This window comes from Pipistrellus hanaki (genome assembly GCF_964339955.1).
Source record: "Pipistrellus hanaki genome assembly, chromosome: 19".
NCBI lineage: Eukaryota > Metazoa > Chordata > Mammalia > Chiroptera > Vespertilionidae > Pipistrellus > Pipistrellus hanaki.
The window spans coordinates 1,396,469-1,421,897 of NC_140521.1; the positions used below are offsets into that span (position 1 = coordinate 1,396,469).

Genomic DNA, 25,429 nt, shown 5'->3' on the forward strand with positions numbered 1-25,429 from the left:
CTCAGGTCCAGCTCCCACCGGGGACTTGACTAGTAAGGGGGCCCCTCTTCTAGCTCCTGCTCCTCCTCGGCTTCTCTCGGCTCCCCTGGGGACCCTGCCCGGGTTCTGCCTGTCTCCCCTGTAACTGCCTCCCCCATCCCCTCCGCCTGGATGGCACCCATGTGTCTGTCCCTCTAATAGTGCCCCGTTGGGGGCGTGGCTGACCACCCGCCGGGCCCGGGGCACCCATGGCTCTCTGTGCTGCTGCGAGCTGTTACCCTGCGGCCGGCACCCGGGAGGAGCGTGGATGGCCCCACCTGGAGAGGATGCGGGGGAGGCAGCTCCCTGTGCAGGGGTGCGGCCAGCCTGAGTCAGGGGTGTGTCCTGACCTGGCCCTCGCCCTCTTCGGGGACTGTCGGAAAGCCCGCGGGAGGCTGGCTCCTGGCCGGGGGACCCTGTCTGCACGGGGAGGCGGCTCAGACCCTCTGACCCGACTCGAGGGGGGACCCCCGCACGGCCTCGGGGGTGGCCGCCCAGTGCGGCCGGGGCAGGCGGCCCCTCGCTGGGCCTCGGCTTCCACCTGCGCGGTGAGAGGCTCAGCCAGCCCCGTGTGCGGGCCGGTGGGCGAGGAGGCGAGCGGTGCTGTGTGAGGGGGGCCGTGCATCCAGAAGGCAGCCCCCCATCCCTGCGAGGCCGGCGTGGGGCTGTGCTCGGTCCCGGGCCCGCAGGGAGTTCTGTGGCTGCTGACGGGCTCACACCCCTCGGCGTCACTGCCAGAGCCTGGGAGCGAGGGCCGGTGCTGGGGATCCCCCTCCACAGGCCCTGACGCCCCGCCCGGGAGCCGCCCCGCCCTCCGCCCGCCCGCCCGCCCGGAGCAGTGCTGCCTCGCACCCGTTTTCAGAGGGGGAGCCGCCGGCCATGGTGGGTGTGGGTTGGCGACTTGCTGTTGGCTTTTCGGTGCAGAGAGGTGTCAGCGCCTGCTCCCCTGTCCCCGGGCAGGGCTGGGCGCGCCAACCCGCCCTGGAAATCCCCCGGGGCCGCGGGAGCCGGCCTCCCCAGCCTTGCTCAGGCTGCTCCTGTGCTGTGAGAGCCCCACGCTCAGACCGGCTGAGCGGGTGCGGGAGCCCGGGGCGGTCAGCAGGGAGGGAGGCCGCGCTGTCCTTCCCCTGGCCCTGGCCTGGCCGGGGGCATGGGTTTGGGGCAGGAGTAGCAGGAAGAGGCTGGACGAGGCCTGGGCTGGAGCGGGTTTAGGGGTTCCAGCGCCGTGTGAGGAGGGGCCCTGTCCAGTGAGGAACTGCAGGTGGTGAGCTCCCAGTGTGCGGACCAGGTGGGCTCCCCTTGCAGGCGTGGAGCCCCCCAGGGCATTGGCACCCTGTCTGAGGCCCCCACGACCCCGGCCTCTGCCAACCTCTCTGCCAGGTTGACCCCAAGTCCCTGGAGGCCGGCTCCAGACCTCCTCCCCGCCCCTCCCCTCCCCCGGCCGCTCGGGTGCGGGTGGCAGGGGTGGCGTAGGAGGGGCCGAGAAGTCAGTGCCCTCCTCACACCCACCCAGAGGCGATCTGGGGCACACGGAGCCTTTTCCCCTCCCGCCTGGTCGCTCCCGAGGGTGTGGCTCTGTGGCTGAGTGAGACCGGAGCGGCCACAGCAGGTCCCGGCCTGGGCCCCGCCCGCTGCCCGCCCACCGGCACGTGCCTGTGGCGGCCGCCCGGGGCCGGGCCTTCCCGCGGGGCCTGGCGGGCGGCAGGGCGGGCGGCAGCCGGGACCGCCTGGGCAGCCGCTCGCCGTCCCGTCCCCTGAAGCCACACCTGCCGAGGGGGCTCCGCCGTGTGCGCGCCGGCCCAGGGGCCGCTGCCCCCGCCTGCCTGGGAGCCCCCACCCCATCCCTGTCCGGCGTGGCGTCCACGGGGACTCACCTGAGGGCTTAGGGTCCTCTTGCTCGAGTGGCTCTGGGCAGGAGGTGCCTGGAGAGGTGGTGCCCGCGGGAGTCAGCATCCGGGGACCAGGCCCCTGCGGAGGAGGCGGCGGCACTGCTCACAGCCCTGGTCACTCCGGGCCGGGGTTTCGGGGCGGGGGGGGCGCACAGGGCCTGTCTGGGGCTGCCAGCCCTCTCTGGGCTCCGGGCCGGCTGTCCTGGTCCCAGCCCGAGGCCCGCCCAGGTGTGTGCGCCGCTCAGCCACTCATGGGGGGCGGGGGGAGGTGAGGGGTGCCCCAGAGCCAGCCTGCCCCAGCCCAGCCTTCAGACGGGGGGGGGGGCGCCAGGATGGACAAGAGGCCGCGGAGGGAGGGGTCCTGGCCAGAGCAAACCGCGGACAAAGCGCGTTAGCAGGAACCGAGCCGCAGGTCATTTCCTGCTCAAACCCTGACTCCCCGGTGCTGCGGAGGGAGTGCGCATGGGGGACGGGGTCCTGTGTGGGGGGACGGGGTCCCGCGTGGGGGAGAGGGGTCCCGCGCCTGCAGCTGGCTGGCAGTCCTCCCCCGGGATTGGGCTCCCTGCGAACCTGCGCCTGTGAGGCGGTGGCCAGTGGTGTCTGACCATTGTGCCCGGTGCTTCCGGAGCGGCAGGTGGAGGAACCCGTGCCGGGAGGCATTCCCGGGGGAGCCCGGCGGCGTGGGGACCTCCTGCCGTCTGGGCAGATCCCCCGGCACCGCGGCAGCTCGGGTGCCGCCCTCTCACCCCCGTTCGCCCCGCAGGGCATCTGGCGGATCCCCGTGGACGAGATCGACCGGCCGGGCAGCTTTGCCTGGCACATGAACCGCTCCATCGTGCTGCTGCTCAAGGTGCTGGCCCAGCTGCGGGACCACGGCACCCTGCTGCGCGTGTCCTCCATGCTGCAGCGCACGCCGGACCAGGGCAAGTGAGTGCCGCGCCCCCGCCGCCGCCCACACCGCCCGCGCCCGGCGCCGGGGCCAGGCGAGCGCCAGGAAAGCCGGCCGGGCGCCAGGAGGGCCTCAGAGGCAATCAGGGACCTTCTGGGGAGACAAAACCCAGGGACAGCTGCCCGGCGGGGAGCGGGGACCCAGGGAGACGAGGCTCACACAGCCCGGCCCGGCGGGGGGTCCCCGCGCCTGTGCTGCCGCCCCTCCTCGCCGTCTCCATCAGCTGCTCTGGGCCAGGCGCTGGGCGGGGGTTTGTGGGGGAGAAGCCAGAGCCGTGGCCACTGGGAGCCCAGGACTGGCCCCTGGAGAGCAGCCCGGGCAGATGGAAGGGCACCTGAGGGCTCTGTGAGGCCCTGACGCTCCGCCGCCCTCTCCGTGCCCGTGTGCCCTCAGGAAGTACCTGCGAGATGCCGACCGCCAGGTCCTGGCGCAGCGGGCCTTCATCCTCACCGTGAAGGTGCTGGAGGACTCGCTGAGCGAGCTCGCGGAGGTACCGCCCGCCCGCCCGCCCCCTCCCTCCCCTGCCCTCCCCTCCCCTCCCCTCCGCTCCCCTCCCTTCCCGGTCCTGGTCCCTCTGGGTTCCCCCGTGTCTCCACCTGTGAGTGGCACCTCCCGCCCAGGTGGGAGTTCCACCGCCGTCAGGTGCAGGCGGCAGCCATGTGGGCTTGTGGTCAGTGCGGGCGAGTGACAGGCCCGGTCCCAGCCCTGTGCCTGGCAGCCACAGCTGTAGCGACAGCATGGTGAACGGGTGTCCCCTCACCCCACTCCGCTGGCTTCCCGGCCCCGTCCCTGCCCGCCCCCCGAGGCCGCCCCCATCCGTGTGACAGCTGCGACCAGAAGCCCAGGGTGGCCGCTGGCTCAGCAGATGGGACCTGAGCAGAACAGTCCCCGCAGCGCCCGGCCCAGGAGGACTGGCCGGGCTGGGGTGCAGGGCCAGGGCAGCCGCCGACCCTCCCCCCGGCCTTTGCACTGGGGGTGTGTGAGCCCAGGACAGGCCTGGCCGCCCCCACCCCGCCCCCAATCCGGCGCCCAGGGCCGCCCTGAGGCTCACGCTGAGGGCAGGCTGGCCCGGCACGGGCCTGTTGGCAGCCGGGCCCCCTCCCGCCCCGCTGCCCCTCCAGGCTGGGGGTGCGGCGGGAGGGCCTTCCTTGGCAGGTCTCCTGGCCCCCGGCAGGTGGGCAGGCCTGGAGCTGGGAGGTTTTCGGGGGAGACACCCAGCTGCCTGTCTCCCTTCGGCTCTCTCTCTCGCAGGGGTCAGAACACCCGGGGCCCAAGGCCTGCGGCCTCCCCGCGGCCAGGATGACCACCGACGCCCCCCACAAGGCCAGCCCCGAGGATGGCCAGGAGGGCCTGCCGCAGCCCAAGAAGCCGGCCCTGGCCGACGGCTCCGCGCCCGGGGCCGAGCCGGGGGGCCGGGCGTGTCCCCTCGGCCACCGGCCGGCGGCGGATGCCGGGGCCAGAGCGGACCCGGGCGGGGAGCGCCAGGACAAGGGGAGCCCCCGGGCGGGCCCCGCGGAGCCCATGGACACCGGCGAGGCCGCCGCTCGCCGCCTGGACTCGGAGCGGGCGCCGCCCCTGCCGCCGGGCCGCTGCCCCCGGGACCGGGCCCCGGAGAGCCGGCCGGCCGAGCTGTCCCTGGAGGAGCTGAGCATCAGCGCCCGGCAGCAGCCCGGCCCGCTCACGCCCACCGCGCCGGCCCCTGCCACGGCCGCCTCCGCCCCGAGGGCGGGGGGCCACGCCGAGGAGCCGCCGCCGCGGCCCAGCCGCAAGAGGAAGCTCCTGGAGGACGCCGAGTCGGGCAAGACGCTGCTGCTGGACGCCTACCGCGTGTGGCAGCAGGGCCAGAAGGGCGTGGCCTACGACCTGGGCCGCATCGAGAGGATCATGGCCGAGACCTACATGCTCATCAAGCAGGTGGGTGCGGGCTGGCCCTGCCCGGAGCCGTCCGCCTCCCGGTGTCCCGGCCCGGCTGGTGTGTCAGTGTGGTCCCACCGCCTCCGTCCGCTGTCCGAGGGTCCCGCTCCGAGAAACGGCGAGTGTGGTGAGGTGCCTGCCGGTCCCACACGGTGCACGCACCCGTCACCGCACCAATGAGACGGGCAGAGGCCGGCCAGTCCCCCTTCAGCAAGGTGTGCGGTTCCGAAGGAGAAGCCACTTCACAGGAACCCTCTCTAGTCCAGGGAGGGAGACCCCGAGGCCCCGGCGTGACGCTCGGGCCCTTCCTCTCCTGCTGAGAGCGGAGTCCTCCTGCCGGCGGGGCCTGCCTCGTCCTCCGCCCGCCGGTCAGAGAGTCCCCCCGATGCCACGGGTCAGGTTCAGCCCCGGTCAGGACGCACACAGGAAGCAGCCTTTGGCCTGGCCGGCGTGCCTCGGTGGGTGCGGGTTGACTGTGCTCGTGCCAGGGTTGCAGGCTTGATCCCCAGTAGGGGGCGTGCTGGAGGCAGCTGGTCCATGAGTCTCATGGTGGATGTTCCCCTCCTCCTCTCCCTTCCTCTCGGACGTCAGTTTGTACAAAAGGACGTGGTCACAAGCGTGAGCTTGGCGTGGCCAGAGGGGCCAGAGCTTCGGTCCTGACGGCAGACCTGGGGCGGAGGCGCACCCGCCAGGTTTCTGGGGGGCTGGCCGGCCTCTGACCTGGGGTGTCCCCTGCCAGGTGGACGAGGAGGCTGCACTGGAGCAGGCTGTCAAGTTCTGTCAGGTGCAGCTGGGGGCCGCCGCCCAGAGACAGGTGAGGCCCCTGCGGTCAGCGCGGCCGAGGGGAGGTGGGCGGAGGGAGCTGAGCCTCAGGCCCGTGGGGAGCCCTGACCACTGCCCGTGGGGGGGCCATCGTACAGCCCAGACCCACCCGCAGCGCGTGACCTCAGCTTCCCCTCAGCTCCCTTTTCCGTACGCGAGGACAGGGCCCCGGGCGGCCCCACCACAGGGGCGGGGGGTGTCCAGCAGCAGCGGTGTCAGGAGGCGGCTGGGCACTGGCCTGGCGAGGCGCCCCCAGCAGCATGAGGCTCACCAGGGCGTCCCCCCACTCAGTGTCCGCTCCCCCTGGCACCCGGCCCCTTGTGGCTGTCCCCGCCTGAGGAGCTGTGCCCCCCCCCTGCTGCCCCCGGAGGGCGGGTGCTCAGTGGAAGAGGCTGTGGGTGAAGGCAGGCCCAGCGGGTGGAGAACCGAAGGCCTGTAGCCGGGCTGCGGGCACAGGGCCGGGCGGGGACAGCCTGGGTGCCGCGGGGGCTGCAGCCTGGCCCGGGAGCTGCCTTGCCCCAGGACTGGCCCCGGCACTGCGGCCCCCGTCTCCCCGCATCGGACACCCCAGCCCGTGCCCAGGAGCCGCTCTGAGCCCCGCCGTGCCTGGGCGGCCTCCCGTGGGCGGCGAGCGGCCGGCGGCGTGGGGCCAGCGAGGCCGAGTGCGGGCTGCGGACACCCAGCCTGCCTCCCTCCCCTCCCTTTGCCTCCCAGGCCTCGGGGGACACCCCCACCACCCCAAAGCACCCCAAGGACAGTCGAGAGAACTTCTTCCCTGCAGCTGTGGCCCCCGCAGCCCCCGACCCCGTGCCAGCTGACCCTCTCCACCGGCCCGGCGACACCCACCCCAAGCCTCGGCCCGCGCTGCCTGCCGCCTCTGCCTGCCCCCCCTCCGTGCCTGCCTCCACCCCAGACCCGTCCAGGGACCCCGGGCCCCCCCAGCCACACAGGCCCGAGGCCACCCCCGGCCCTGGTGAGTCAGCGCCTGCGGAGGGGGAGGGGTGGGGCCGGCCCCTGCCACCTGTCGGCCACTCACCCCGGGGCGGGGCGCACCCTGCACCACCTCTGAACCCCCACCCCCCATCTCCGTCTCCCCATCTGTAGGGTGGGGTGAGAGGGCGGGACCGGGCGGGGCCCAGCTTCGGTTATGTCTTTATCTGGGGACGAACAGATAAAGGGATAAAGTCCTAGGTGGAGGTTTGGGGGTGGGGGGGACCTCACAGGCCCGCTGAGGGGGGCAGGGCGGGCTGAGGGGGCCAGGGCGGGCTGAGGGGGGCAGGGCGGGCTGAGGGGGCCAGGGCGGGCTGAGGGCTCCTGCAGGAGGAGGCTGCTCTCCCTGCCCGGCTCTCCCCGCACGGGCCCCAGGAGCTCCCGCGCGCTGTGTGCGTACAGTCTGCCCTGATTGCCGGGCAGCCATGAGGCAGGGCGTGCCAGGCCTGCAGCGGGGCAGCCTCTGTCCTGGGGACCTGAGGTCACAGGCCAGGCCGGGCTGGTCACGCCTGTCTGTGTCCACGCCTGTCTGTGTCCACGCCTGCCTGTGTCCACTCCTGTCTGTGTCCACGCCTGCCTGTGCCGGGCAGCAGGAGCGAGCGGTCATTCCTGCCAGACAGGGCGGCCTCTCGCCTGCGGGAGGAGGCGGGTGCGCCTGGCAGAGGGCCCTCCACGGGCAGAGCAGGAGGGGAAGGCGAGGGGAGACTGGCCAGTGTGGCCGGGGCCTCTGGGCCGAGAAGAGGAGCAGGGTCGCACCCAGAACCTAGAGGGGCCGGGGGGCAAGCAGACGGCTGACCAGTGGCCCGGCTGCTGGCCACGGGCAGTCCTCATCCCCAGCCCATCCAGTCCTTGGCTCCACCAAGGCCAGTCCCTGGCCCTGCCTCGTGCCCGGGAAGGTGTGGCCGGGTGGGCGGGACGGGCCCACATACCGCTCCCTCTGGCCAGCAGTTCCCGCGACTCTTTCTGCCCGCCCCCTGCGCCTGGGGGTGGGGCCCTGGCCTCGGTGTGGCCACCCCCGTGCCCGGGGCCCACGGTCCTGGTGCAGGGGGGGCGGTGGCTTCTTGCCGGCAGCAGTCTGGCCTCACCAGCCATGGTCCCAGAGGAGCCGCTGCTGATCTGTGGGCTCCCCACCCACCCCCGGCAGGTCCCCTGTGGGTGTCCCAGGGCAGGGGGGCGGGCCCTGGGCCTCCGGCTGCGGGAGGCTGTAGCCACGGCCCCTGTGTGCCCACAGAGGGAGAAGAGCTGGCAGGAGGGGCAGAGGGTGCCGGATTGCTGCCCCCGGAGCCGCAGTGCGCCGAGCCGGTGAAGACGGCCCCCCAGGGCCCCCCAGCAGAGCCACACGGCTGGCCTGCCGCGGCCGCCCCCCGTCCCGGCGCCGAGCCCGCCGGCGGCCAGGGTAAGGCTTCGGAGAGCAGCCGGTGGGCTTCCCGGCAGCGGTGCCTCCCGCCCTCGGAAGGACGGGGTACAGGCGGGGGGGCCGGCTGAGGGCCTGGTGGGGGCGGGGAGCCCCGAGAGTCCCTCTTCACCCTCAGCTCCCCGGGAAGCGAGGGCGGGCGGCGCCCAGCTCTTACTGGGCGGAGGGGCCCTTACCAACGGGACGGAGGCGGGCACTGGGCGGGGCAGGCAGGCAGCAGGTGGCCAGTGGCCCGGTCAGAGCCCCTTGTGTCCGCCGCCCCCCCAGCCAGGCCGGGGCAGCTCGGCCGAGCCTCCAGACCTCGCGGAGGAGGCCGGCCGCTGGCTGGGCGCTGCTCCTTATAAAGGCAGGGCTCGGGCTGGAGGCCCGCCAGGCCCCGCCGCTCCCCCGGGCCGTCCCGGAACCGCCGCTTCCGGCCGCTCAGCCCAGCGCCGAGCGCGAGCACCCTGGGCTCTGGGTCCGAACTGGGGAGACAGCCAGGCTCAGCCCGTGCCCGCCCCCAGCTGCCAGCTCCAGGGTGCCCGGCAGTGGGAGCGCCCAGCCCCCCGAGGGCCCCCTGGGCCAGGCGGAGCCCGGCCGGGCCAAGGCGCGGCCCCTGCCCATCATGCCGAAGCTGGTCATCCCCTCGGCCGCCACCAAGTTCCCCCCCGAGATCACCGTCACGCCGCCCACCCCCACCCTGCTCTCGCCCAAGGGCAGCATCTCCGAGGAGACCAAGCAGAAGCTGAAGGTGACGGCGGGCGGGGGGGGGGGGGGCGGGCGCGGGGGCCGGGGGCCGGCCGCTGACCCGTCCCTGCCCGTCTGCAGTCGGCCATCCTGTCGGCCCAGTCGGCGGCCACCGTGCGGAAGGAGAGCCTGAGCCAGCCGGCGCTGGAGGTCCTGGAGACGTCCAGCCAGGAGTCCTCGCTGGACAGCGACACGGACGAGGACGACTACATGGACATCTGAGGGTCCCGCCCCCGTGCACCCCCAGCCGCCGGGGCGCCTCCCCCAGGGGCGCCTCCCCCAGGGGCGCCTCCCCCAGGGGCTCCTCCCCCCCCCAGGGGCTCCTCCTCCCCCCAGGGGCTCCTCCCCCAGGGGCTCCGCCCGCCCGCCTGGGTGGGGGGCTGTGCCCGCCCAGTGGGCCCGGGGAGCCGAGCCCGGCCCAGCCGCGAGGAAAGGACGCTGTGGGAGCTGGCACCGCGGCCTCTCCTGTGGAATGCCGGCTCACTGCGCCCGCCCAGCCAGGGCGCCGCCAGGGAGCAGCCAGCGGCCCACCCGTGTCAGGTCCCGTCAGGTCCCGCCCGTGTCAGGTCCCCCACCCCCTTTTTTGGTTTCTTTTCTAATAAAGATGCAACTGTTCGTCCTGCCTCTGTTCACCTGGCCTCCCTCGGCCAGTGGCTGTCAGTCCTGGGCTCCTCCCGCAGCCTCTGCAGCCCCAGGTGCCCAGGCGCCGGCTGGGATGGGTGGGGTGGGGGTGGCTGGCTGGGGCCGTGCAGGGCACATCCTTCCGATGAGGCGAGCCGGACCGGGAAGGACCCGGGGGAGGGCTGGTCCCTCTGGTGTGGGGATGGGGAGGCAGGGCCCCGGCCGTGCTGAGGGGCTGGCTTGCACCCCAGTGTGGTGGGGCTTAGGGGTTCCTGAGGGCCGGATCTGCCAGGAAGGGCCCCCCACAGGCCCTCTCACAGGACCGGCCACATGAGCGGTTGGTGCGCTGGCCCCAGTCAGGACACATGCCAACAACCATGTCTCCCTCCCTGACCCCGGCCCGTGTGGCTCAGTGGATAGAGCGTCAGCCTGCAGGCCCAGGTTCGATTCCCGGTCAGGGCACAGGCCCGGGTTGGGGGCTCCATCCCCAGCAGGGGCGTGCAGGAGGCAGCCGATCCATGGTTCTCTCCCCTCATTGCCGTTTCTCCCTCCCCCTTCCTCTCGGAAACTAATAATAAATAAACAGGAAAACAAGAGCCGCAGCTCCAGTGCCGGGCTAGAAAGAGGGCATGGCGCCGCCTTTCTCCTGGACCGCCGGCCGCATCCTCCACCGCCCGCCTGGTATCCCCCCACCGGCCTTCCCTAACCGGCTCCCGGGCCGAGGCCCAGCGCCCGCCCCCAGGCTGTGTCCGGCCTCAGCGCCCACCGGGCCCCCAGCCGTCTGCCTCGGCCGGCGCTCCGGCCCGGAGTTCTATGGGAAAGATTTCCCACGGCGCGAACGGGGCCGGCGGAACCAGGACGGCTCGGCATACGGGGGGCCCAGGCCGGGCGGTCGGGCTCCGTGGGAAAGTGGGGAAGGGGCCTGGGAGACAGGTTCGGGGTGAGTCTGGGAGGCTGCCGCCGCCTATTGCTCCCCTGGCTGCAGGTCCCTGGGGACCTCAGAGGTTAGGGGGTGCCCGCGGGGGCGGAGAGGCGGAGGGGTAAGGCGTGGCCTTTTTTTTTTTTAAGGTGAATCCTCACCTAAGGGTATTTTTTCCAGAGACTTTCAGAGAGAGAGAGAGCGGGAAGGAGAGAGTGAGAAGCCCGGATGTGAGAGAGACCCATCGTAGACTGCCTCCCCGACCAGCCCTGACCGAGGCCGGAATGGAACGGTTAGTGGGCCGGCGCTCTAACCACTGAGCACACCAGTCAGTGCTGTTTTGAGAATCTGTCAGAGGCTGGGAGTGTCGGGGCTGAGGAACAGAAGGTGTCTCGGGTCATTCTAGCTGTGCGCCTTCAGAGCCCTGGTCAGCACCAGGGCGGGGGTCACCGGCCATTGCCACGGTCCCTGGTTTGGCTGCTTTTCTGGGCCCGGAAGGAGCTGAACGAACCCAGATGTTATCTGCCGGGGGGAAAGGTCAAGGCCGTCTGTCTACACCCCGTGAGCAGCGATATGAAAGGCCAGGGGGTCTCTGCCTCCGTCCCCCCATCCACTTGGCGAGGAATTTCCCCAGCTTCTCCCGACCCTGCCTCATGCATGCCCACAGGCGGTGCCCAGGCCCCCAGCGGCCCTGCTGGGCGGTGTGTTCCCAACCCCCCACCCCACCCCGGACTGGCATCCCTGGTGCCTGCAGGTGCCACCTCTCTGGCACAACTCCGGCCCGCCCGCCTCTCGACAGGGGGCGGTGCCCGGAGAACAGGCTGGCAGTCCGGAGGCGGAGCCGGGGGCAGCCCAGGGTCTGAGCTCCTGCCCCCCACCCCCACCCACCATCCCGGCCAGCTCCTGGCGAGAACCCGGTGGACTTCCCGCAACTGGATGGCACCCTGTAATTTAAAAGGTTTCAATAAATGTCACTCCGACATTCAAAACAGAGCGAGTGAGCGCTTCATGCCCTTAAAGGAACCAGTTCGACCTGCAGCAGCGACTCCTTGCTCAACACCAAGGAGCACAATCGGGCCAAGGACTGACCCACTGGGGACGAGCAGAATGAAGCAAAATAAAAGCCTCGTTAGGGTGTGGGTGGCAACTGTATCCTCTCTAAGGCTCTTTTTTTTTTTAATATATATTTTTATTGATTTTTTATAGAGAGGAAGAGAGAGGGACAGAGAGCTAGAAACATCGACCAGCTGCCTCCTGCATACCCCCTACCGGGGATGTGCCCGCAACCAAGGTACATGCCCTTAACCGGAATCGAACCCGGAACCTTTCAGTCCGCAGACCGACGCTCTATCCACTGAGCCAAACCGGTTTCGGCTCTAAGGCCCTTAAGACTTCTAGATCCTAATCACGGTCGGTGATTAAACATGGAATCCCCTATCCTAAACAGGCCTCTGCTGTCAATAGGATTAAGACAAACCGGTGCTGGTTTGTTAGTGGCACCCAGACCCTGGGCCCATGGTCCTCCCACCGGACAGAGGTGGGAGTCGGGAAGATGGCTCTGGGGGAGGACCATCCATCCGCACCCAGGCCCCAGGGATGGCCCTGCGCCTCCCAGGGCCCACCCTCCTCACCTGCACCACCTGGAGGGCTCCAGGGCGACGCGGGGTTGTGCAAACTCCGGGAGTGACAGCCCGGGAGGTGGGGCTGGGCGGCTGCTCTCCAGAATCCTGGGCTCTGGTCCTAGTTCCCCACCCGGCCCTTCCCTCCCCCATCACCACTTCCCTCTCCCCAGTCACCACCTCCCCCTGATCGCGATCGCAGCCCGAGAAACTGGATGGAACCTGGCAACCCCCACCCACCCACCCACCCACCCACCTCCCTGCGGGAAAACAGGCCTAGGGGTGGGGCCCCGCTGGAGTGGAATCCCGGGATCCCAAGGACAATCCAGTCCTCCCCCTCCCCCTTCCCCACCTCCCCCGAGCTCCGGCCCTTCCGGAAGCCTCCCGGCGCTCAGCGGGCGCCCGGGTCGGGATCCAGCTGTCAGAGCCCCAGCCTCTGGACATCCGGCTGCTCGGCCCCACCCGAGCCCCAGGCCGCGGGGCCAGTGCTAACGGCGCGGACCGGCCCGCTGGGGTGCAGGCACCGGCGGACTTTGCGAGGGACGCAGTGGGGGGGGGGGGGCGGGGGGAGGCGGGCAGGGCGGGGTGAGCGGGCAGGGCGGGTATTGGTGCAGGGCGTGGCGGGCGGGGAGGGCGGGAGGCGGGGCGGGGCGGGCGCTGGAACTCGGCCGCCTGCAGCCTCCCAGCCTCAGCACTGCCGCACCGCCCGCTGCACCGCCCGCTGCACCATGCAGCCGCTCCTGCTGCCCTGGGCCCTGCTGCTGCTCGCGACGGCCCTCGGACCCGGCCCCGGCCCCGGCCCCGGCCCCGTGGCAGGTACGTCCCACCCGCCTCCTGTCCCCCGTCTGCCGGTCCATCAGGGGCAGGCGTCCCAGAGCAATGCCCTCAGGGCTTAGCCTCCCACCATCTGTCAGGCCGGCTGTGGGCAGGACCGGGGGCCGGGGGGAGAAATGGGGGGTTCCAGAGTCAAGGGGCCGCCCGGCAGGGAGGGTGCCCACCCTTTGCCTGTGGGGAGCCGGGAGGCATGGCTGTCCCGGAGGGGAGTCGCTAGGCAGGTGGCAGGCTCAGAAGAGCCCTGGGCCTGAACCCCAGCCCTGATTGGGGGGAGGAGGGGTGCTTGACCCTGGAGGAGCCCCCTTTAGTCTCACTCCCCCCCTTCCTGGCCAGAGGCAGGATGTGGGTCCTTGTCAGGGTGGAGCCCGACTCCCCCAAAAGGAGCGGAAGAACCACACTGCAGAGCCAGGACCCTGCCCCCCGCCCTCCCGCCCGCCTGCCCCTGCCCTCTGGGCGAGGCTAGAGGTCACGGGCCTCCAGACCCCACCCGGGCCCGGCCTCCCTGCCTCCCCAGCCGAGAAGAGCCACCACCCTCCTGCCACCTACCTGCCGGCATCACTCACCACCCGCCCCACCCCCGGGAGCCTCAGACCATCCTCAGCCAATAAATATTTATGGGCCTCTGGGTGGAGGCCCGGCCTTGGACTGTCCCCTTGAGGGGGCGACCCCAGCCTCAGCGCCTCCCCCAGGGGGTGCAGACAGGCCCCTGAGGGTGCATCAGCCGAGGGGGCCTCCTGGAGCCTGCAGCTCAGCCTGTGCCCTGACAGAATCGAACCCGGGACCCTTCCGTCGGCAGGCCGAGGCTCTGTCCCCTGTCCTTCTGTCCCCGGTCTGTTCGTCCGTCTGTGGCAGCCGGTCCCCAAGCCGATGCCAAACCTGCTGGGCTGGGGCTCCTTCCGATGCCCCAGGGCTGTGCCTCTGGGGGCACTGCCCTCCCCCCCTCGTTCTAGCCCGTCTCTCAGCGAACCCCCAGTTTCTCCCCACGGCCCCCAGTCCTGCCCATAGGAGAGTCCCCCGGCCCAGGCCCTGTGGGCGTCCGCCGTCCGCGCACAGCCCCGGCCGCCGTCTGCCGGGCGTGCCCCTCGCTCACGGTCGCCCGGAAACACAGGCCCTGCAGGAGTGGGCGGGGGGCTCTGCCTGGGACAGCCGCTCAGGGCCCCCCCTCGCCCCCAGGCGCCCAGGCGACCTGCTCCAGCCGCTGCGGGCAGCGCGACGGCCTGTGCTCCTGCCACCCCACCTGCGCCGGCCTGGGCACCTGCTGCCAGGACCTGCGGGACTTCTGCCTGGAGATCCAGCCCTACTCCGGCTCCATGATGGGCGGCAAGGACTTCTTGGTGCAGCACCTGCACTGGCCCAGGCCCTCGGACCCGGTCATCTGCAGGTGGGAGCGCCAGGGGCCCCTTCAGTCCCACTCCCCCCGCCCCCCTTCCCGGCCAGAGGCGGCAGGACGGGGTCCCCGCCAGGCCCAGCCCCCACCCCCGTGCGCTGGGCGGAGCCCTGAGGGCCCGGACGGAGGAGGCGGACAGCGGGCTGCGCGGTCCCCGCCCGCCCCGGCCCGGCCCCAGCCCTCCGCCCCGCCCTCCGCAGGTTTAAGGAGAGCGTGCAGACCCTCGGCCACGTGGACCTCTCGGGCCGCGTCCACTGCGTGTCGCCCCTGCTCTACGAGACCGGCCGTGTCCCCTTCACCGTCTCCATGGACAACGGCGCCTCCTTCCCGCGGTCCGGCTCCTGGCTGGCCAGTGAGCACCTGCCGGCCCCGCCCGCCCGCCTGCCCGCCCGTGGGGACGCCCCGTGTGATCTGTGCTAATCACTCAGGCCCAGCCAGGCCCTTCAGGGCCGCCCCACAGGGTTTGGGTTCCCAGACTCCTCTCCCCGCCCCCTGGCACCCAGACAGGTGTCCCCGCCCAGCGGGCCGGCCGGCCAGGGGGGGGCGCTCTCCCGGCCTCGGTCCTTTCCTCCCGCCTGAGTGGCTGGGGGCCCCGAGGCCCTACAGGGACCGACCTGCTTTGTTCCTGGGAGACCCCCCCCCACCCCCGGGCCCCCTGCCCCGGACCCCCTGGGCCCCCCTCACCGCCCCTCCCTCCGCCCAGTGCACCCCAGCAAAGTGTCGGACTCGGAGAAGAGCCAGCTGGTGAACGAGACCCTCTGGCAGTACTACGGCACGCCCGGCGCCGGGGGCAACCTCACCGTCACCTGGAGCGCCACCCTCCTGCCCAGCAGCGCCGTCAACATCGAGCTGTGGGGCTACGAGGAGATCGGTGAGCCCGCCGGCCCGCGGGGGAGGAGGGGCGGGGGAGTCCGGAGAGGGGAACCCCGCAGGGACCAGTGAGCCGGTGCGGCCGGAGGGGAACTGGCAGGGCCGAGGGCGGAGGGAATGGGAGGGCGAGGGAGGAGGGGCTGGGGCGGGGCGGCCTGGCCTCCCGCCCCAGAGCGGATGCTGCCCCTCCCTCCGAGTCCTGGGTCTGGCCCCGAGCAGGGCAGTGGCCCTGAGTGCAGGGGCAGCCGGGGGCTGTGCGAGCAGCGGGTCACCCACACCTCCTCTGCTCCGGAGGCCTCTGCCGGGGTGCGGGGCTGCCGGGGTGCGGGGCTGACGGGGGGGGGGGGCCTTGGCAGGGGTGCAGGGCTGACGGGGGGGGAGGGGGGGGCTCGGCCAGGGTGCAGGGCTGACCGGGCCTCTCCCCCCAGGGAAGCCGTACTCAGGGGACTGGAGGGCAAACTGGTCCTACCTGTACTCTCTGGCCACCAACACCCCCAACTCCGGCTCCTTCACCTTCGTGCCCCAGCCCGCGGCCCCGAACTACCAGAGGTGGCAGGTGGGAGCGCTGAGGATCGTCAGCAGCCGGCACCACGGGGGCGCCAAGTAAGGACGCGCGGAGGCCGGAGGCCGCTGCCCGCTGCCCGCACCTCACCTGGCGGGGCCGGCGGCGGGGCAGGGAGGGCGGGCGGGCGGGCGGCGGGGCGGGGGCGGGCAGCCCTCACCCTGGGCCTCTCGCAGGGACGTGCAGGCGCTCTGGAGCAACGAGCACGCCCTGGCCTGGCACCTGGGCCCGGACTTCCAGGCCGACCCCGTGGCCTGGGCCCGCGGCCAGTGCCAGGCCTGGGAGGAGCTGGAGGACCAGCTGCCCGACTTCCTGGCGGAGGTGCCCGACTGCCCCTGCACCCTGGCCCAGGCCCGGGCCGACTCCGGCCGCTTCCACGTGAGTCCCCCCTCCCTCCTGCTGCCCCCGCCCCCGCCCCGCCCGGGGGGCTCCTGGTGGGAGCCGGGATGGGCGATGGGCCTGGCCGAGCCTGAGGCCGGCAGCTGACAGTGCCCGCCGCCCGCAGACGGACTACGGCTGTGACATGGAGCGGGGCAGCGTGTGCACCTACCACCCGGGCGCTGTGCACTGCGTGCGCTCCGTGCAGGCCAGGTGAGCGGGGGTGTGTGTGTGTGACGGGGGTGTGTGTGTGTGTGTGTGTGTATGTGTGTGTGTGAGCCCGGGGGGCAGGGGGCGGGGTTAACCCCCGGGGGCGGGGAGCAGGGTGAGCCCCGGGGGGGCGGGGGGAGGGGTGAGCCCCGCGGAGGGGGGAGGGGTGAGCCCCGGGGAGGGGGGCGGGGTGATGGGGGGGCGGGCAGGGCAGGGTGAGCCCCGGGGAGGGGCCCGGGGGTGCCCGCTGTGCTGACCGGCCCCGGCCCGCAGCCCCAAGTACGGCGCCGGCCAGCAGTGCTGCTACACCCGGGAGGGCACGCAGATCCTGACGCACGACAGCACGAGCGGCAGCACCCCGGACCGCGGCCACGACTGGGGCGCGCCCCCGTTCCGCGCGCCGCCGCGCGTGCCCGGCCTGTCGCACTGGCTGTACGACGTGCTGAGCTTCTACCACTGCTGCCTCTGGGCGCCCGACTGCCCGCGCTACCTGCGGCGCCGGCCGTCCAGCGACTGCCGCGCCTACCGGCCGCCGCGGCTGGGTGCGTGCCCCGCGGGGGGCCCGGGGCGGGCGGGGGGCCGGGCGCGGGGCCCGGCGGGGCGGGCGGGGGGCCGGGCGTGCCGGGCGGGGGGCCCGGGGGGGCGGGGCGAGGGGCCCCGGGCCCGGCCCCGCGCCCGCTGACCCTCCGCCCCCGCAGCCTCCGCCTTCGGGGACCCGCACTTCGTCACCTTCGACGGCGCCAACTACACCTTCAACGGGCGCGGCGAGTACGTGCTGCTGGAGTCGGCGCTGACCCGGCTGAGCGTGCAGGGCCGCGCCGAGCCCAGGACCACGCCGCAGGGTGAGCCCGGGCCGGGGGCCGGGGCCGGGGGTGGGGGGCGCGGGGTCCCGGCCGGGAGCCGCCGCTGAGGCCGCCTCTGCACCCCCCCCCCCAGGCCGGCAGGAGCGGGGCACCGGGCTGACCGCCGTGGCCGTGCGGGAGGAGGACTCGGACGTGGTGGAGGTGCGGCTGGCGGCCGGGGCGGGGCCGCTGCAGGTGCTGCTGAACCAGGAGGTGCTGAGCTTCGCCGAGCAGAACTGGATGGACCTGAAGGGTGAGCGGCGGCGGGCCGGGCTCCGGCTCGCCACCCGGGCCTCCCGCTGCCGGGCTGCAGGGCACAGGGCTGGTGTCCGGGCCGGAGGTGGAGGTGGAGCCTCAGGCAGCCCTCTCCGCTGCACGCCCCCCTCCAAGCCCCCGAAGTGCCCTGCCAGGCGGCTGTGGGCACCACGGCTCTTGGATCCTGGAGCGAAGCCCCTGGTCTGGTCTGGAGCCCTCCCGCCTGGGAGTCCTCCCCCCACCCATCCAGAGTCCGGAGACGCCAGGACGGGGTGCCTGTCCCTGAGCCGGGGGAGGGGGGCCGCAGTGCTCCGGGGAGGCGGGCTGGGGGCAGAGGGCAGCCGCTCCCAGTCCCCCCCCCCCCCCCCCCGCTATGGCCTCAGGGAGCGAATGAGCGAAATGACTCCCGGCGGGGGGGCGGGGGGGGCACCGAATGCAGGGGCCCTGGCAGGGGCGGAGCCGCTGCCTCCCAGTCAGGGATGGGGGGCCGACAGGCAACCCCACGCGTGGCCTCAGACTGGGGTGGGAGTGGTCTCCTCAGCACCCGGGGGCCCGGCACGGGTGCGGGCCAGGCGTGGTGGGGTCCCAGTCGCAGGGCTGGTCCTGGGCGCCCTGTCCTTCCCCCGAGGCCCATCCTGGGGCGGCGGCAGGGCCACGGGGCCCCCAGGAGGCCGCGCTGACCCCCCTCTCCCCCCGGCCAGGCATGTTCCTGTCGGTGGCGGTCGGGGACAGGGTGTCCATCATGCTGGCGTCGGGGGTGGGCGTGGAGGTCAGCGTCCAGGGCCCCTTCCTGAGCGTGGCCGTCCTGCTGCCCGAGAAGTTCTCCACCCACACGCGCGGCCTCCTGGGGACCCTCAACGGCGACCCCGCCGACGACTTCACGCTGCGCAGCGGCCGGGTCCTGCCGCCCACGGCCAGCTCCCGGGAGCTGCACGGCTTCGGCGCGGACTGTGCGTGCGGCCCGGGGGGGGCGGGGCATGGCAGGGCGGGGACCCCAGGCCCACACCCCGCCCGGGGACCCCAGGCCCACACCCCCCCCAGTCCGGGGACCCCAGGCCCACACCCCAGGCCCACACCCCGCCCGGGGACCCCAGGCCCACACCCCCCCCAGTCCGGGGACCCCAGGCCCACACCCCCCCAGCCCCAGGGACCCCAGGCCCACACCCCCCGCCGGCCTGCCTCTGTCTCCCCAGGGGCCGTGCAGAACTCCTCCTCGCTGCTCACCTATGACTCCCCGCGCCTGGTCAACACCTTCCTGAAGGGGCCCAAGCACGACCCCACCTTCCTGCCGCTCTTCCCCGAGGAGACGGCCCCCCCCAGCCAGGCCGCGGTCGAGCTGTGCGGAGACGACAGCTTCTGCATCTTCGACGTGGCCGCCACCGGGAGCCTGAGCGTGGGCAACGCCACGCGGGAGGCCCACCAGCTGCACCAGCAGCACGTGCAGAGCCTGCAGCCTGGTGAGGGGGCGGGGTGCTGGGGGGCGGGGTGCTGGGGGCGGGGTGCTGGGGGGCGGGTGCTGGGGGGCGGGGAGCGAGGGGGCGGGGCGCCGGGGGCGGGGCAGGCGCTGCACGGGGACGGGCCGCCCCGCGCTCCCCGGTGGCATCAGCACCCTGTCCCCGCCCCAGTGGTGTCCTGCGGCTGGCTGGCCCCGCCCCCCAATGGGCGAAAGGATGGCACCCGCTACCTGGTGGGCTCCACTGTCTTCTTCCACTGCGACAACGGCTACAGCCTGGACGGGGCAGAGGTCAGCCACTGCCAGGCCGACGGCACCTGGTCCAGGCCCACCCCGACCTGCCACCCAGGTGAGGAGGCCGGCCCGCCTGGTCCTAAGGCCCCTGCGGCCCAGCCCGGTTCGGCCCCGCCCACACACTTGTCAGGCCCCGCCCACACTAGCCCGCCCCCCGCCCACACACTTGCCCTGCCTAGTCCGGCCCCGCCCACACTGGCCCCGCCCACGACCCCGCCCCACTCCGCGCTTCCGGCCTCACCAACCTCCCGCCCGTCCCCAGGCCGGAGCCACACGGTGCTGCTGAGCATCATCTTCGGAGGCCTGGCCGCGGTGGCGGTGGTCGGGCTGATCTACGTGCTGCTGCGACGCAGGAAGAGCCACACGTGAGACCCCGCCCCCGCGGTCCTGCCCCCCTCCTCCGCCCTCTAGCCCCTGGGCCCCGGGGGCGCTGGTGGGGTCCCGGGGCCTGCCTAGCCCTCCCCTCTGTTGCAGGTCCCCCTGGACTTCGAGGCCCTGAGAGGGCACACTGCACCCGGCCAGGCCACCTGGGCCGGAGACCAGCCTCCCCGGAGCAAGGCCCCGGCTTCCGCCAAAGCCTGGTTCCTGGGCCCGGAGGCCGACAGCCGGACCCGAGGCCGGGGCCCTGCTCTGCCTCCTCGGCCCGGCCGGCCTCTGGCTGCACTCCCAGCCCCCGTTTCCCCAGACCCCAGGCCCCATGCCCTGAGCCCCAGCAGCTGCCTCCCAGCCCCAGCCCTCCAGCGTCTGGTACTCAACTGTCAATACCTCATCCCGGCGCCCATGCCCATGCCGCTGCCTCATACACGGACACCTGGTGCCCCAACACCCAGCTGCCTTGATCCTCAGCCCCCGGGCCCGGCCACGACGGCAGGGGGCCCAGGCCGGGGCGTGGAGAGGCCACAGGACCCCAAGCCAAGAGCCCCACCCTCCGAGCGCCAGGCTTGTAACCGGCTCCCTGAGATGTCACGGGAACAGCCCGCCTGCCTGTCCCGTGGAAAACAAGCCGTGCCGCCCCTCCCTGGTGTCCGTGTCCGTGTCCGTGTCCGTGCTGTGCTTTGGTTCCAGAAGTTCCACACGCCCCTCGGGTCCAGGGGGCCCTCCTGGGTCAGGTCCCTCCTGGGTCTCCGTCTCTCCAGGGCCCCCTGGTGGCGTGGAGAGGAAGGGTGTGGTGTCTGGGTGTCCAGAAGAGGAGTCGAGAGGGAGCCGGCCTGCCCTCCCGGTCCCACCACCTGCCCCTTCACCTGCAGAGAGCTGGCCCTGGGCCCCCGCCCGTTCCCGGCAGGGGCATGCCCACCATCCTCGCACCCGGGTCCGTGTTCCGGGCCCCGGACACACTCCACCCAGGAGAGTCCAGACGCTGAGCACGGAGCACAGCTCATGCCCCTGCTGCCCGCCTGAGCCCGGCCCCTCTCCCAGGGCCAGGGGCTGGCATGGGGACACAGGCGAGGAGCCCCAAGTCCCCTCGGGTGATGGGGGTCATGGAGGGCCTGACAGGGCAGGAGTTACGTGTCAGAAAGCACTGAGGAGGGCAGGGCTGGAGGCTGGAGCCCCTGGCCAGGCGGGCACCTCTGTTGGAGGGGCAGGGGCCAAGGGGATAGTGTGCCTACAGGATGAAGAGCCTTGGGAGGGCCCTAGCCCGTGTTGCTCAGTGGATAGAGCCTTGGCCAGCAGACTGAAGGGTCCTGCGTTCGATTCCAGACAAGGGCATGGGCCTGGTCGAGGGCGTGCAGGAGGCAACACATCGATGGTTCTCTCTGTTTCTCTCTCTCCCCATTCTGTCTAAAAACCAATGGGGTGGTGGGGGGAAGCACCCTGGAGGGCAGAGTTGAGTGAAGCCCTCCTCACTGTGGCCTGCAGCACCAAGAGTGGCCACACGGGGGCAGCAGAGGGTAAGAACTGCCAGCCCAGGTGAAGGCTGTGCCAGGACCCAGAACACGGGGAGGGAGGGCAGCGAGCCCCCTCCTGCAGCCGGGCCCCCAGCTGGTGCTCACAGCCTCACCCCGGCACCTCAGCTGGGAGGGCTGGAGCCGCCCCCAAGTCTCAGGAGCTCGAGGCTGCAGCAGGCACCCGGGTCGTCTAGCTGGCACTGGCTGCCAGGCTGCAGCCCAGACCTCCCCCCACCCCGCCCCCGCTCCCCAGAGCGCCCTCTTTGGCGAGGGGCCCGGGCAGAGGTAGGGGGCTGGTGGCAGGGGCAGGTCTTGTCCGAGTGGTTTCTGGAAGTGGGCGAGTGCACACACTGCGGGGGGTTTGGGGGACCCCCAGGGACGGGGCCCAGGAGAGGAAAGGAGGGCAAGAAGGTTGGTGCCTCCTGCCCTTCCAGACCCCCCCCCTTCTCCACCTCTGGCTTCCCACTCAGGACGGGGCCTGAGCCCCCCTTGGCTCGGCTGCGGGGCGGGTCCTTCCCTCTGCACCTGCGGTGGGGCAGGCCGGCCCCCCTCAGGGGTGAGAGCAGGGGCTGCTAGGGCCGGGCCAGGCCGGGGTCTGGGGTCTGGGGTCTCACTGTGCCCACACGTTCCTGGCCCCGAGACAAGATGCAGAGTCAGGCCTCGGCCAGGGCCCAGCCGGGCGCGTGTCTGGGTGAGCGGTCAGGCTGGTGGTCCAGGCAGTCAGACACGTGGGGACAGACGAGCAGGAGGGTTGGGGCGGAGGGAGAGGGAGGCCTGGCGCTGAGTCTGTCTTCCCCCCCCCCCCCCCAGTAAAGCACGGCTCCCCTGAGCATCCAGCCCTGCCCCACCCCTCAGGGACAGGCCTGGAGCTGCCCTCTCCCCTCCCCAGCAGGAGGGGTGCTCTGGCTGCCCCCACCCCCGCATCAGGCACCCTCTGTGCCAGGGGCAGACCGGGCTGGGAAGCCCCAACACCTGGCAGGGTTTTCCCGGGGCCCAGGGGGCAGGGGCTCTGTCTGGGTCTGTGTGAGGGCGGGAGTTCCCGGAGCCCGGCATGGACCCCCTCCCCAGCGATACCCAAGGCGGGGACCCCACCCCAGGGAAATGGAGCCCCAGGAGTCCAGACAGCCAAGCCCAGGGGTCGCCTCCCATGCAAGAACCAATCCATGAGTGCCTCAACACAGAACCGCCGCCCGGCCGGCCGGCCTGGCACACGGTGAGCGTCACCCTGTGAACCAGGTGGTCACGGTCAGACTCCCGGCCAGGGCCCAGGCCCCGTTTGCAGGCTCCATGCCCAGTAGGGGGCGTGCAGGAGGCAGCCGGTCCGTGATTCTCTCTCCTCCTGGATGTTTCTCCCTCTCCCTTCCTCTCTGAAACCAATAAAAACATTTAACATAATGTTGTTTTTAAGTAGATGACTAGATAGGCTCATGTATACAATGGGAGATTGTTTCTGTGTCTGAGAAAGGCGGAAGCAGGGCCACCTGTGAAAACACGCCGGGCTGTCAGGGCAGCCACGGAGGAAAACAAACACTGATCGGCCACGTGGGATCAAAGCCAGGCTCTGGGTTCCCGCTCGGAATTCCCGATGGGCTGAGCCCAGAACCAGGGCCGGCCAGCGCCCGCTAACAGCAATCCCTCCGGCTAGGGGGGGGGGTGGGGGGGGCGTGGGCAGCTCCGCCCGCCTCTGCGCCTCTGGGGTTACCGCCCCAGCCAAGTCGCTTCCCCTGAGAATGTGTTTCGAGGGAAAGCTGGGAAATTTTATCAAATGCTTTTCTGCGCTGACGCAGACGCTCAACCATGTTTTTATTTTTTTCCTGTCGGCGGGACAACATGATTTTCCAGGGTGCACCCCGTCACGTTGTGGAGATAACCTCTCTCTCTCTCTCTCTCTCCCTCTCCCTCTCCCTCTCCCTCCTCTCTCTCCCTCTCTCTCTCTCCCTCTCTCTCTCTCTCTCTCTCCCTCTCTCTCTCCTCCCTCCCTCTCTCCCTCCCTCTCCCTCTCTCTCTCTCTCTCTCTCTCCCTCTCTCTCTCTCTCTCCCTCCCCCCCTCCCTCCCTCTCCTTTGCTGTGCTTCTGTTGTGTGGAGCTTTACGCCCTGTGTAGGAGTGAAACCAGCCTCTCCTGTTCCTACATGAAATGTCTCTGTTGGGCCCGGCCCTGGTGATTCGTGGCTGAGCATCGACCTAGGGACCAGGAGGTCAGGGTTCGATTCCCGGTCAGGGCACAGGCCCGGGCTGTGGGCTCCATCCCCCGTTGGAGGGGAGCGGGGAGGGGAGCGTGCAGGAGGCAGCTGAGCCATGATGCTCTCTCCTCATGGATGCTTCTCTCCCTTCCTCTCCAAAATCCATAAAAACATGCATTTTTAAAATTGTTCTTTGCTGGGTTTTCTTCCCCAGATTGTGCTGGTCTCCTCGGAGTGCTGGGCAGCGTCCGCCCCTGTGCGCCGAGTCCTCCCACAGCGAGTGCTCGGAGGCACAGGGGCCTCTGCCTCAGGCCCGCGGCTGCTTTCCTTGGAAAGGCGGGGGAGGGCGGGGGAGAGACTGCTCAGACCCCATTGTAGCTTCTGCGGTCTGAGAGCCACGCCCGTCCATCTCTCTAATGCATTCCTGGTCTTTGATATTAAATATTTACGAATGCTAAAGGATTGGAGGATCTCCGCCCCGCCCGCCCCAGAGCACAGCCGATGGAATATTCTTTCTATTATTATTTCAGGGAGGAAGGGGGGGGGGAGAGAGAGAGAGAGAGAGAGAGAGAGAGAGACACGTCAGTGACGAGACCGGCCGCCTCCTGCACGCCCCACAGTGGGACCGAGCCCACAGCGCGGCCTGTGCCCAGACCGGGAGTGGAACCCTAACCTCCCGGTGCACAGGCGGCGGGACGGGAATATTCTTTCCCAAGGATGCACTTCCCCTTCTTCCCGCTGCTCCCAGGCCCCCCTTTGCTCCGGGACACGTTTCCGTGCACGAGGCCCAGCTGTGACCCAGGAGACGAGCCTCCCCTCTCGCTGGAGTCCTTGGCTCCAGTCCTCTCTTTGCCGAGTGCCAGAGCTGGGTCCACGGGGCCGGTAACAGCTGGGGCCATGTCGCCGCCAGCGCCCCCGGACCAAGGCCACGGTGAGGGGCACGTGTGGCGCTGGAGGCCGTGGGCATGAGCCGGGCAAGGACGGCGGGAGGTCCCCGGGCAGAGAGCCCAGGCCTCTGGGAAAATCCGCTGTGGGCGGGACCTCGCCCTGGGGACCCCCTAACCCCTGCACAACCTGGTCCTGTGGTTTGGGGTCTAACCCTAATCCTAATCCTAACCCCTAACCCTAACCCTAACCCTAACTCTAACCCTAACCCCTAACTCTAACCCTATCCCTAACCCTAACCCCTAACCCTAACCCCTAACCCCTAACTCTAACCCTAACCCCTAACTCTAACCCTAACCCCTAACTCTAACCCCTAACCCTAACCCTAACCCCTAACTCTAACCCCTAACCCTAACCCTAACCCCTAACCCTAACCCCTAACTCTAACCCTATCCCTAACCCTAACCCCTAACCCTAACCCTATCCCTAACCCTAACCCTATCCCTAACCCTAACCCTAACTCTAACCCTAACCCTAACCCTAACCCCTAACCCTAACGCTAACCCTAACCCTAACCCCTAACCCTAACGCTAACCCTAACCCGGCCTTTCCTCCCTGAGAGCAGCTAGGCCTCAGCTGTGTCTCTGCTCCTGGCCCAGAGAAGCAGCAGAACCAGCAGCGGCTGTGGCTGAGTGGGAGGCTGAGGCTGAGGCTGGGGCTGGGGCTGGGGCTGGGGCGGAGGCTGGGGCTGGGGCTGAGGCTGGGGCTGGGGCTGGGGCTGGGGCTGGGGCGGAGGCTGGGGCTGGGGCTGAGGTCAGGGCCTGCTGCAGTGAGTGTGACCCCACCCCCGCACCTGCACCCGCGAATCCATCAGGAAGATCCGACCCTGAGGGACACACCTGGGAGCTGCTGAATGCTCCATCGGACCCTCCCCTGGGGCCGCCCCTAAAGCCCTGAGGACGGAGGACCCAGCCCCCGCCCCCCAGGCCCGTCACCACCCCTCCCTCCCTCCCGGGCTCCCAGGGCCCTTTACTCCAGCGTTTTTCAACCGCTGTTCCGCGGCACACTAGTGTGCCGAGAGATGTTGCCTGGTGTGCCGTAGGTGCAGACAAGACAAGAATTTTATAATTTTTCACTATTTTGTTTACTTAATATTTCATAATAATTATAAAATACTTTCTTTGTGTTTATTTGATTCCTATTCAAGAGAATTACTTTATATATAGTCAATATAGGCACAGAGTTAAATTTTTTAACATTTTCTAATGGTGGTGTGCCTCGTGATTTTTTTCATGAAACAAGTGTGCCTTTGTCCAAAAAAGGTTGAAAAACACTGCTTTACTCCATCCCTGGTCTCCTAAGCCCATTTCTGCGGAAATTCCTTCTCCTGATGAACGGTCTGAGATCTGCCCAAGGAATGCTCTCGGGGCTCCGAGGCTGAGCGCTGACCCGGGAACCAGGAGGCCAGGGTTCGGTTCCGGCCAGGGCACAGGCCCGGGTTGTGGGCTCC

At 70.8% G+C, this 25,429-nt stretch overlaps 2 protein-coding genes across 5 annotated transcripts in view; both read left to right on the forward strand.

The window, feature by feature from the left end:
- Nucleotides 1-9,274, forward strand: part of CABIN1 (calcineurin binding protein 1) — a 57,800-nt gene extending 48,526 nt beyond the window's left edge. For all 3 annotated transcript variants that reach the window (XM_084867410.1, XM_084867409.1, XM_084867411.1), the window contains exons 30-37: nucleotides 2,671-2,834; nucleotides 3,250-3,346; nucleotides 4,108-4,770; nucleotides 5,510-5,584; nucleotides 6,307-6,565; nucleotides 7,814-7,978; nucleotides 8,500-8,726; nucleotides 8,804-9,274. In XM_084867410.1, coding sequence (XP_084723536.1) covers nucleotides 2,671-2,834; nucleotides 3,250-3,346; nucleotides 4,108-4,770; nucleotides 5,510-5,584; nucleotides 6,307-6,565; nucleotides 7,814-7,978; nucleotides 8,500-8,726; nucleotides 8,804-8,944 — 1,791 coding nt within the window. In that variant the 3' untranslated portion in view covers nucleotides 8,945-9,274. The remainder of the gene's footprint in view (nucleotides 1-2,670; nucleotides 2,835-3,249; nucleotides 3,347-4,107; nucleotides 4,771-5,509; nucleotides 5,585-6,306; nucleotides 6,566-7,813; nucleotides 7,979-8,499; nucleotides 8,727-8,803) is intronic.
- Nucleotides 9,275-12,526: 3,252 nt separating this feature from the next.
- SUSD2 (sushi domain containing 2) lies at nucleotides 12,527-20,269 on the forward strand. 2 transcript variants are annotated; one of them, XR_014793462.1, is made up of 16 exons: nucleotides 12,527-12,697; nucleotides 13,889-14,096; nucleotides 14,303-14,454; nucleotides 14,806-14,973; nucleotides 15,401-15,575; nucleotides 15,711-15,912; nucleotides 16,040-16,125; nucleotides 16,396-16,664; nucleotides 16,821-16,964; nucleotides 17,059-17,217; nucleotides 17,921-18,169; nucleotides 18,413-18,676; nucleotides 18,845-19,021; nucleotides 19,229-19,331; nucleotides 19,441-19,854; nucleotides 19,886-20,269. XR_014793462.1 is itself a non-coding variant. In XM_084867424.1 (15 exons), the coding sequence occupies exons 1-15, from the start codon at nucleotides 12,610-12,612 to the stop codon at nucleotides 19,463-19,465; spliced, it is 2,469 nt and encodes an 822-aa protein (XP_084723550.1). In that variant the 5' UTR covers nucleotides 12,560-12,609; the 3' UTR covers nucleotides 19,466-20,269. The 2 variants fall into 2 exon arrangements, 1 of the variants encoding a protein (XP_084723550.1); XM_084867424.1 differs by having other exon boundaries at nucleotides 12,560-12,697; nucleotides 19,441-20,269.
- Nucleotides 20,270-25,429: the final 5,160 nt, after the last annotated feature.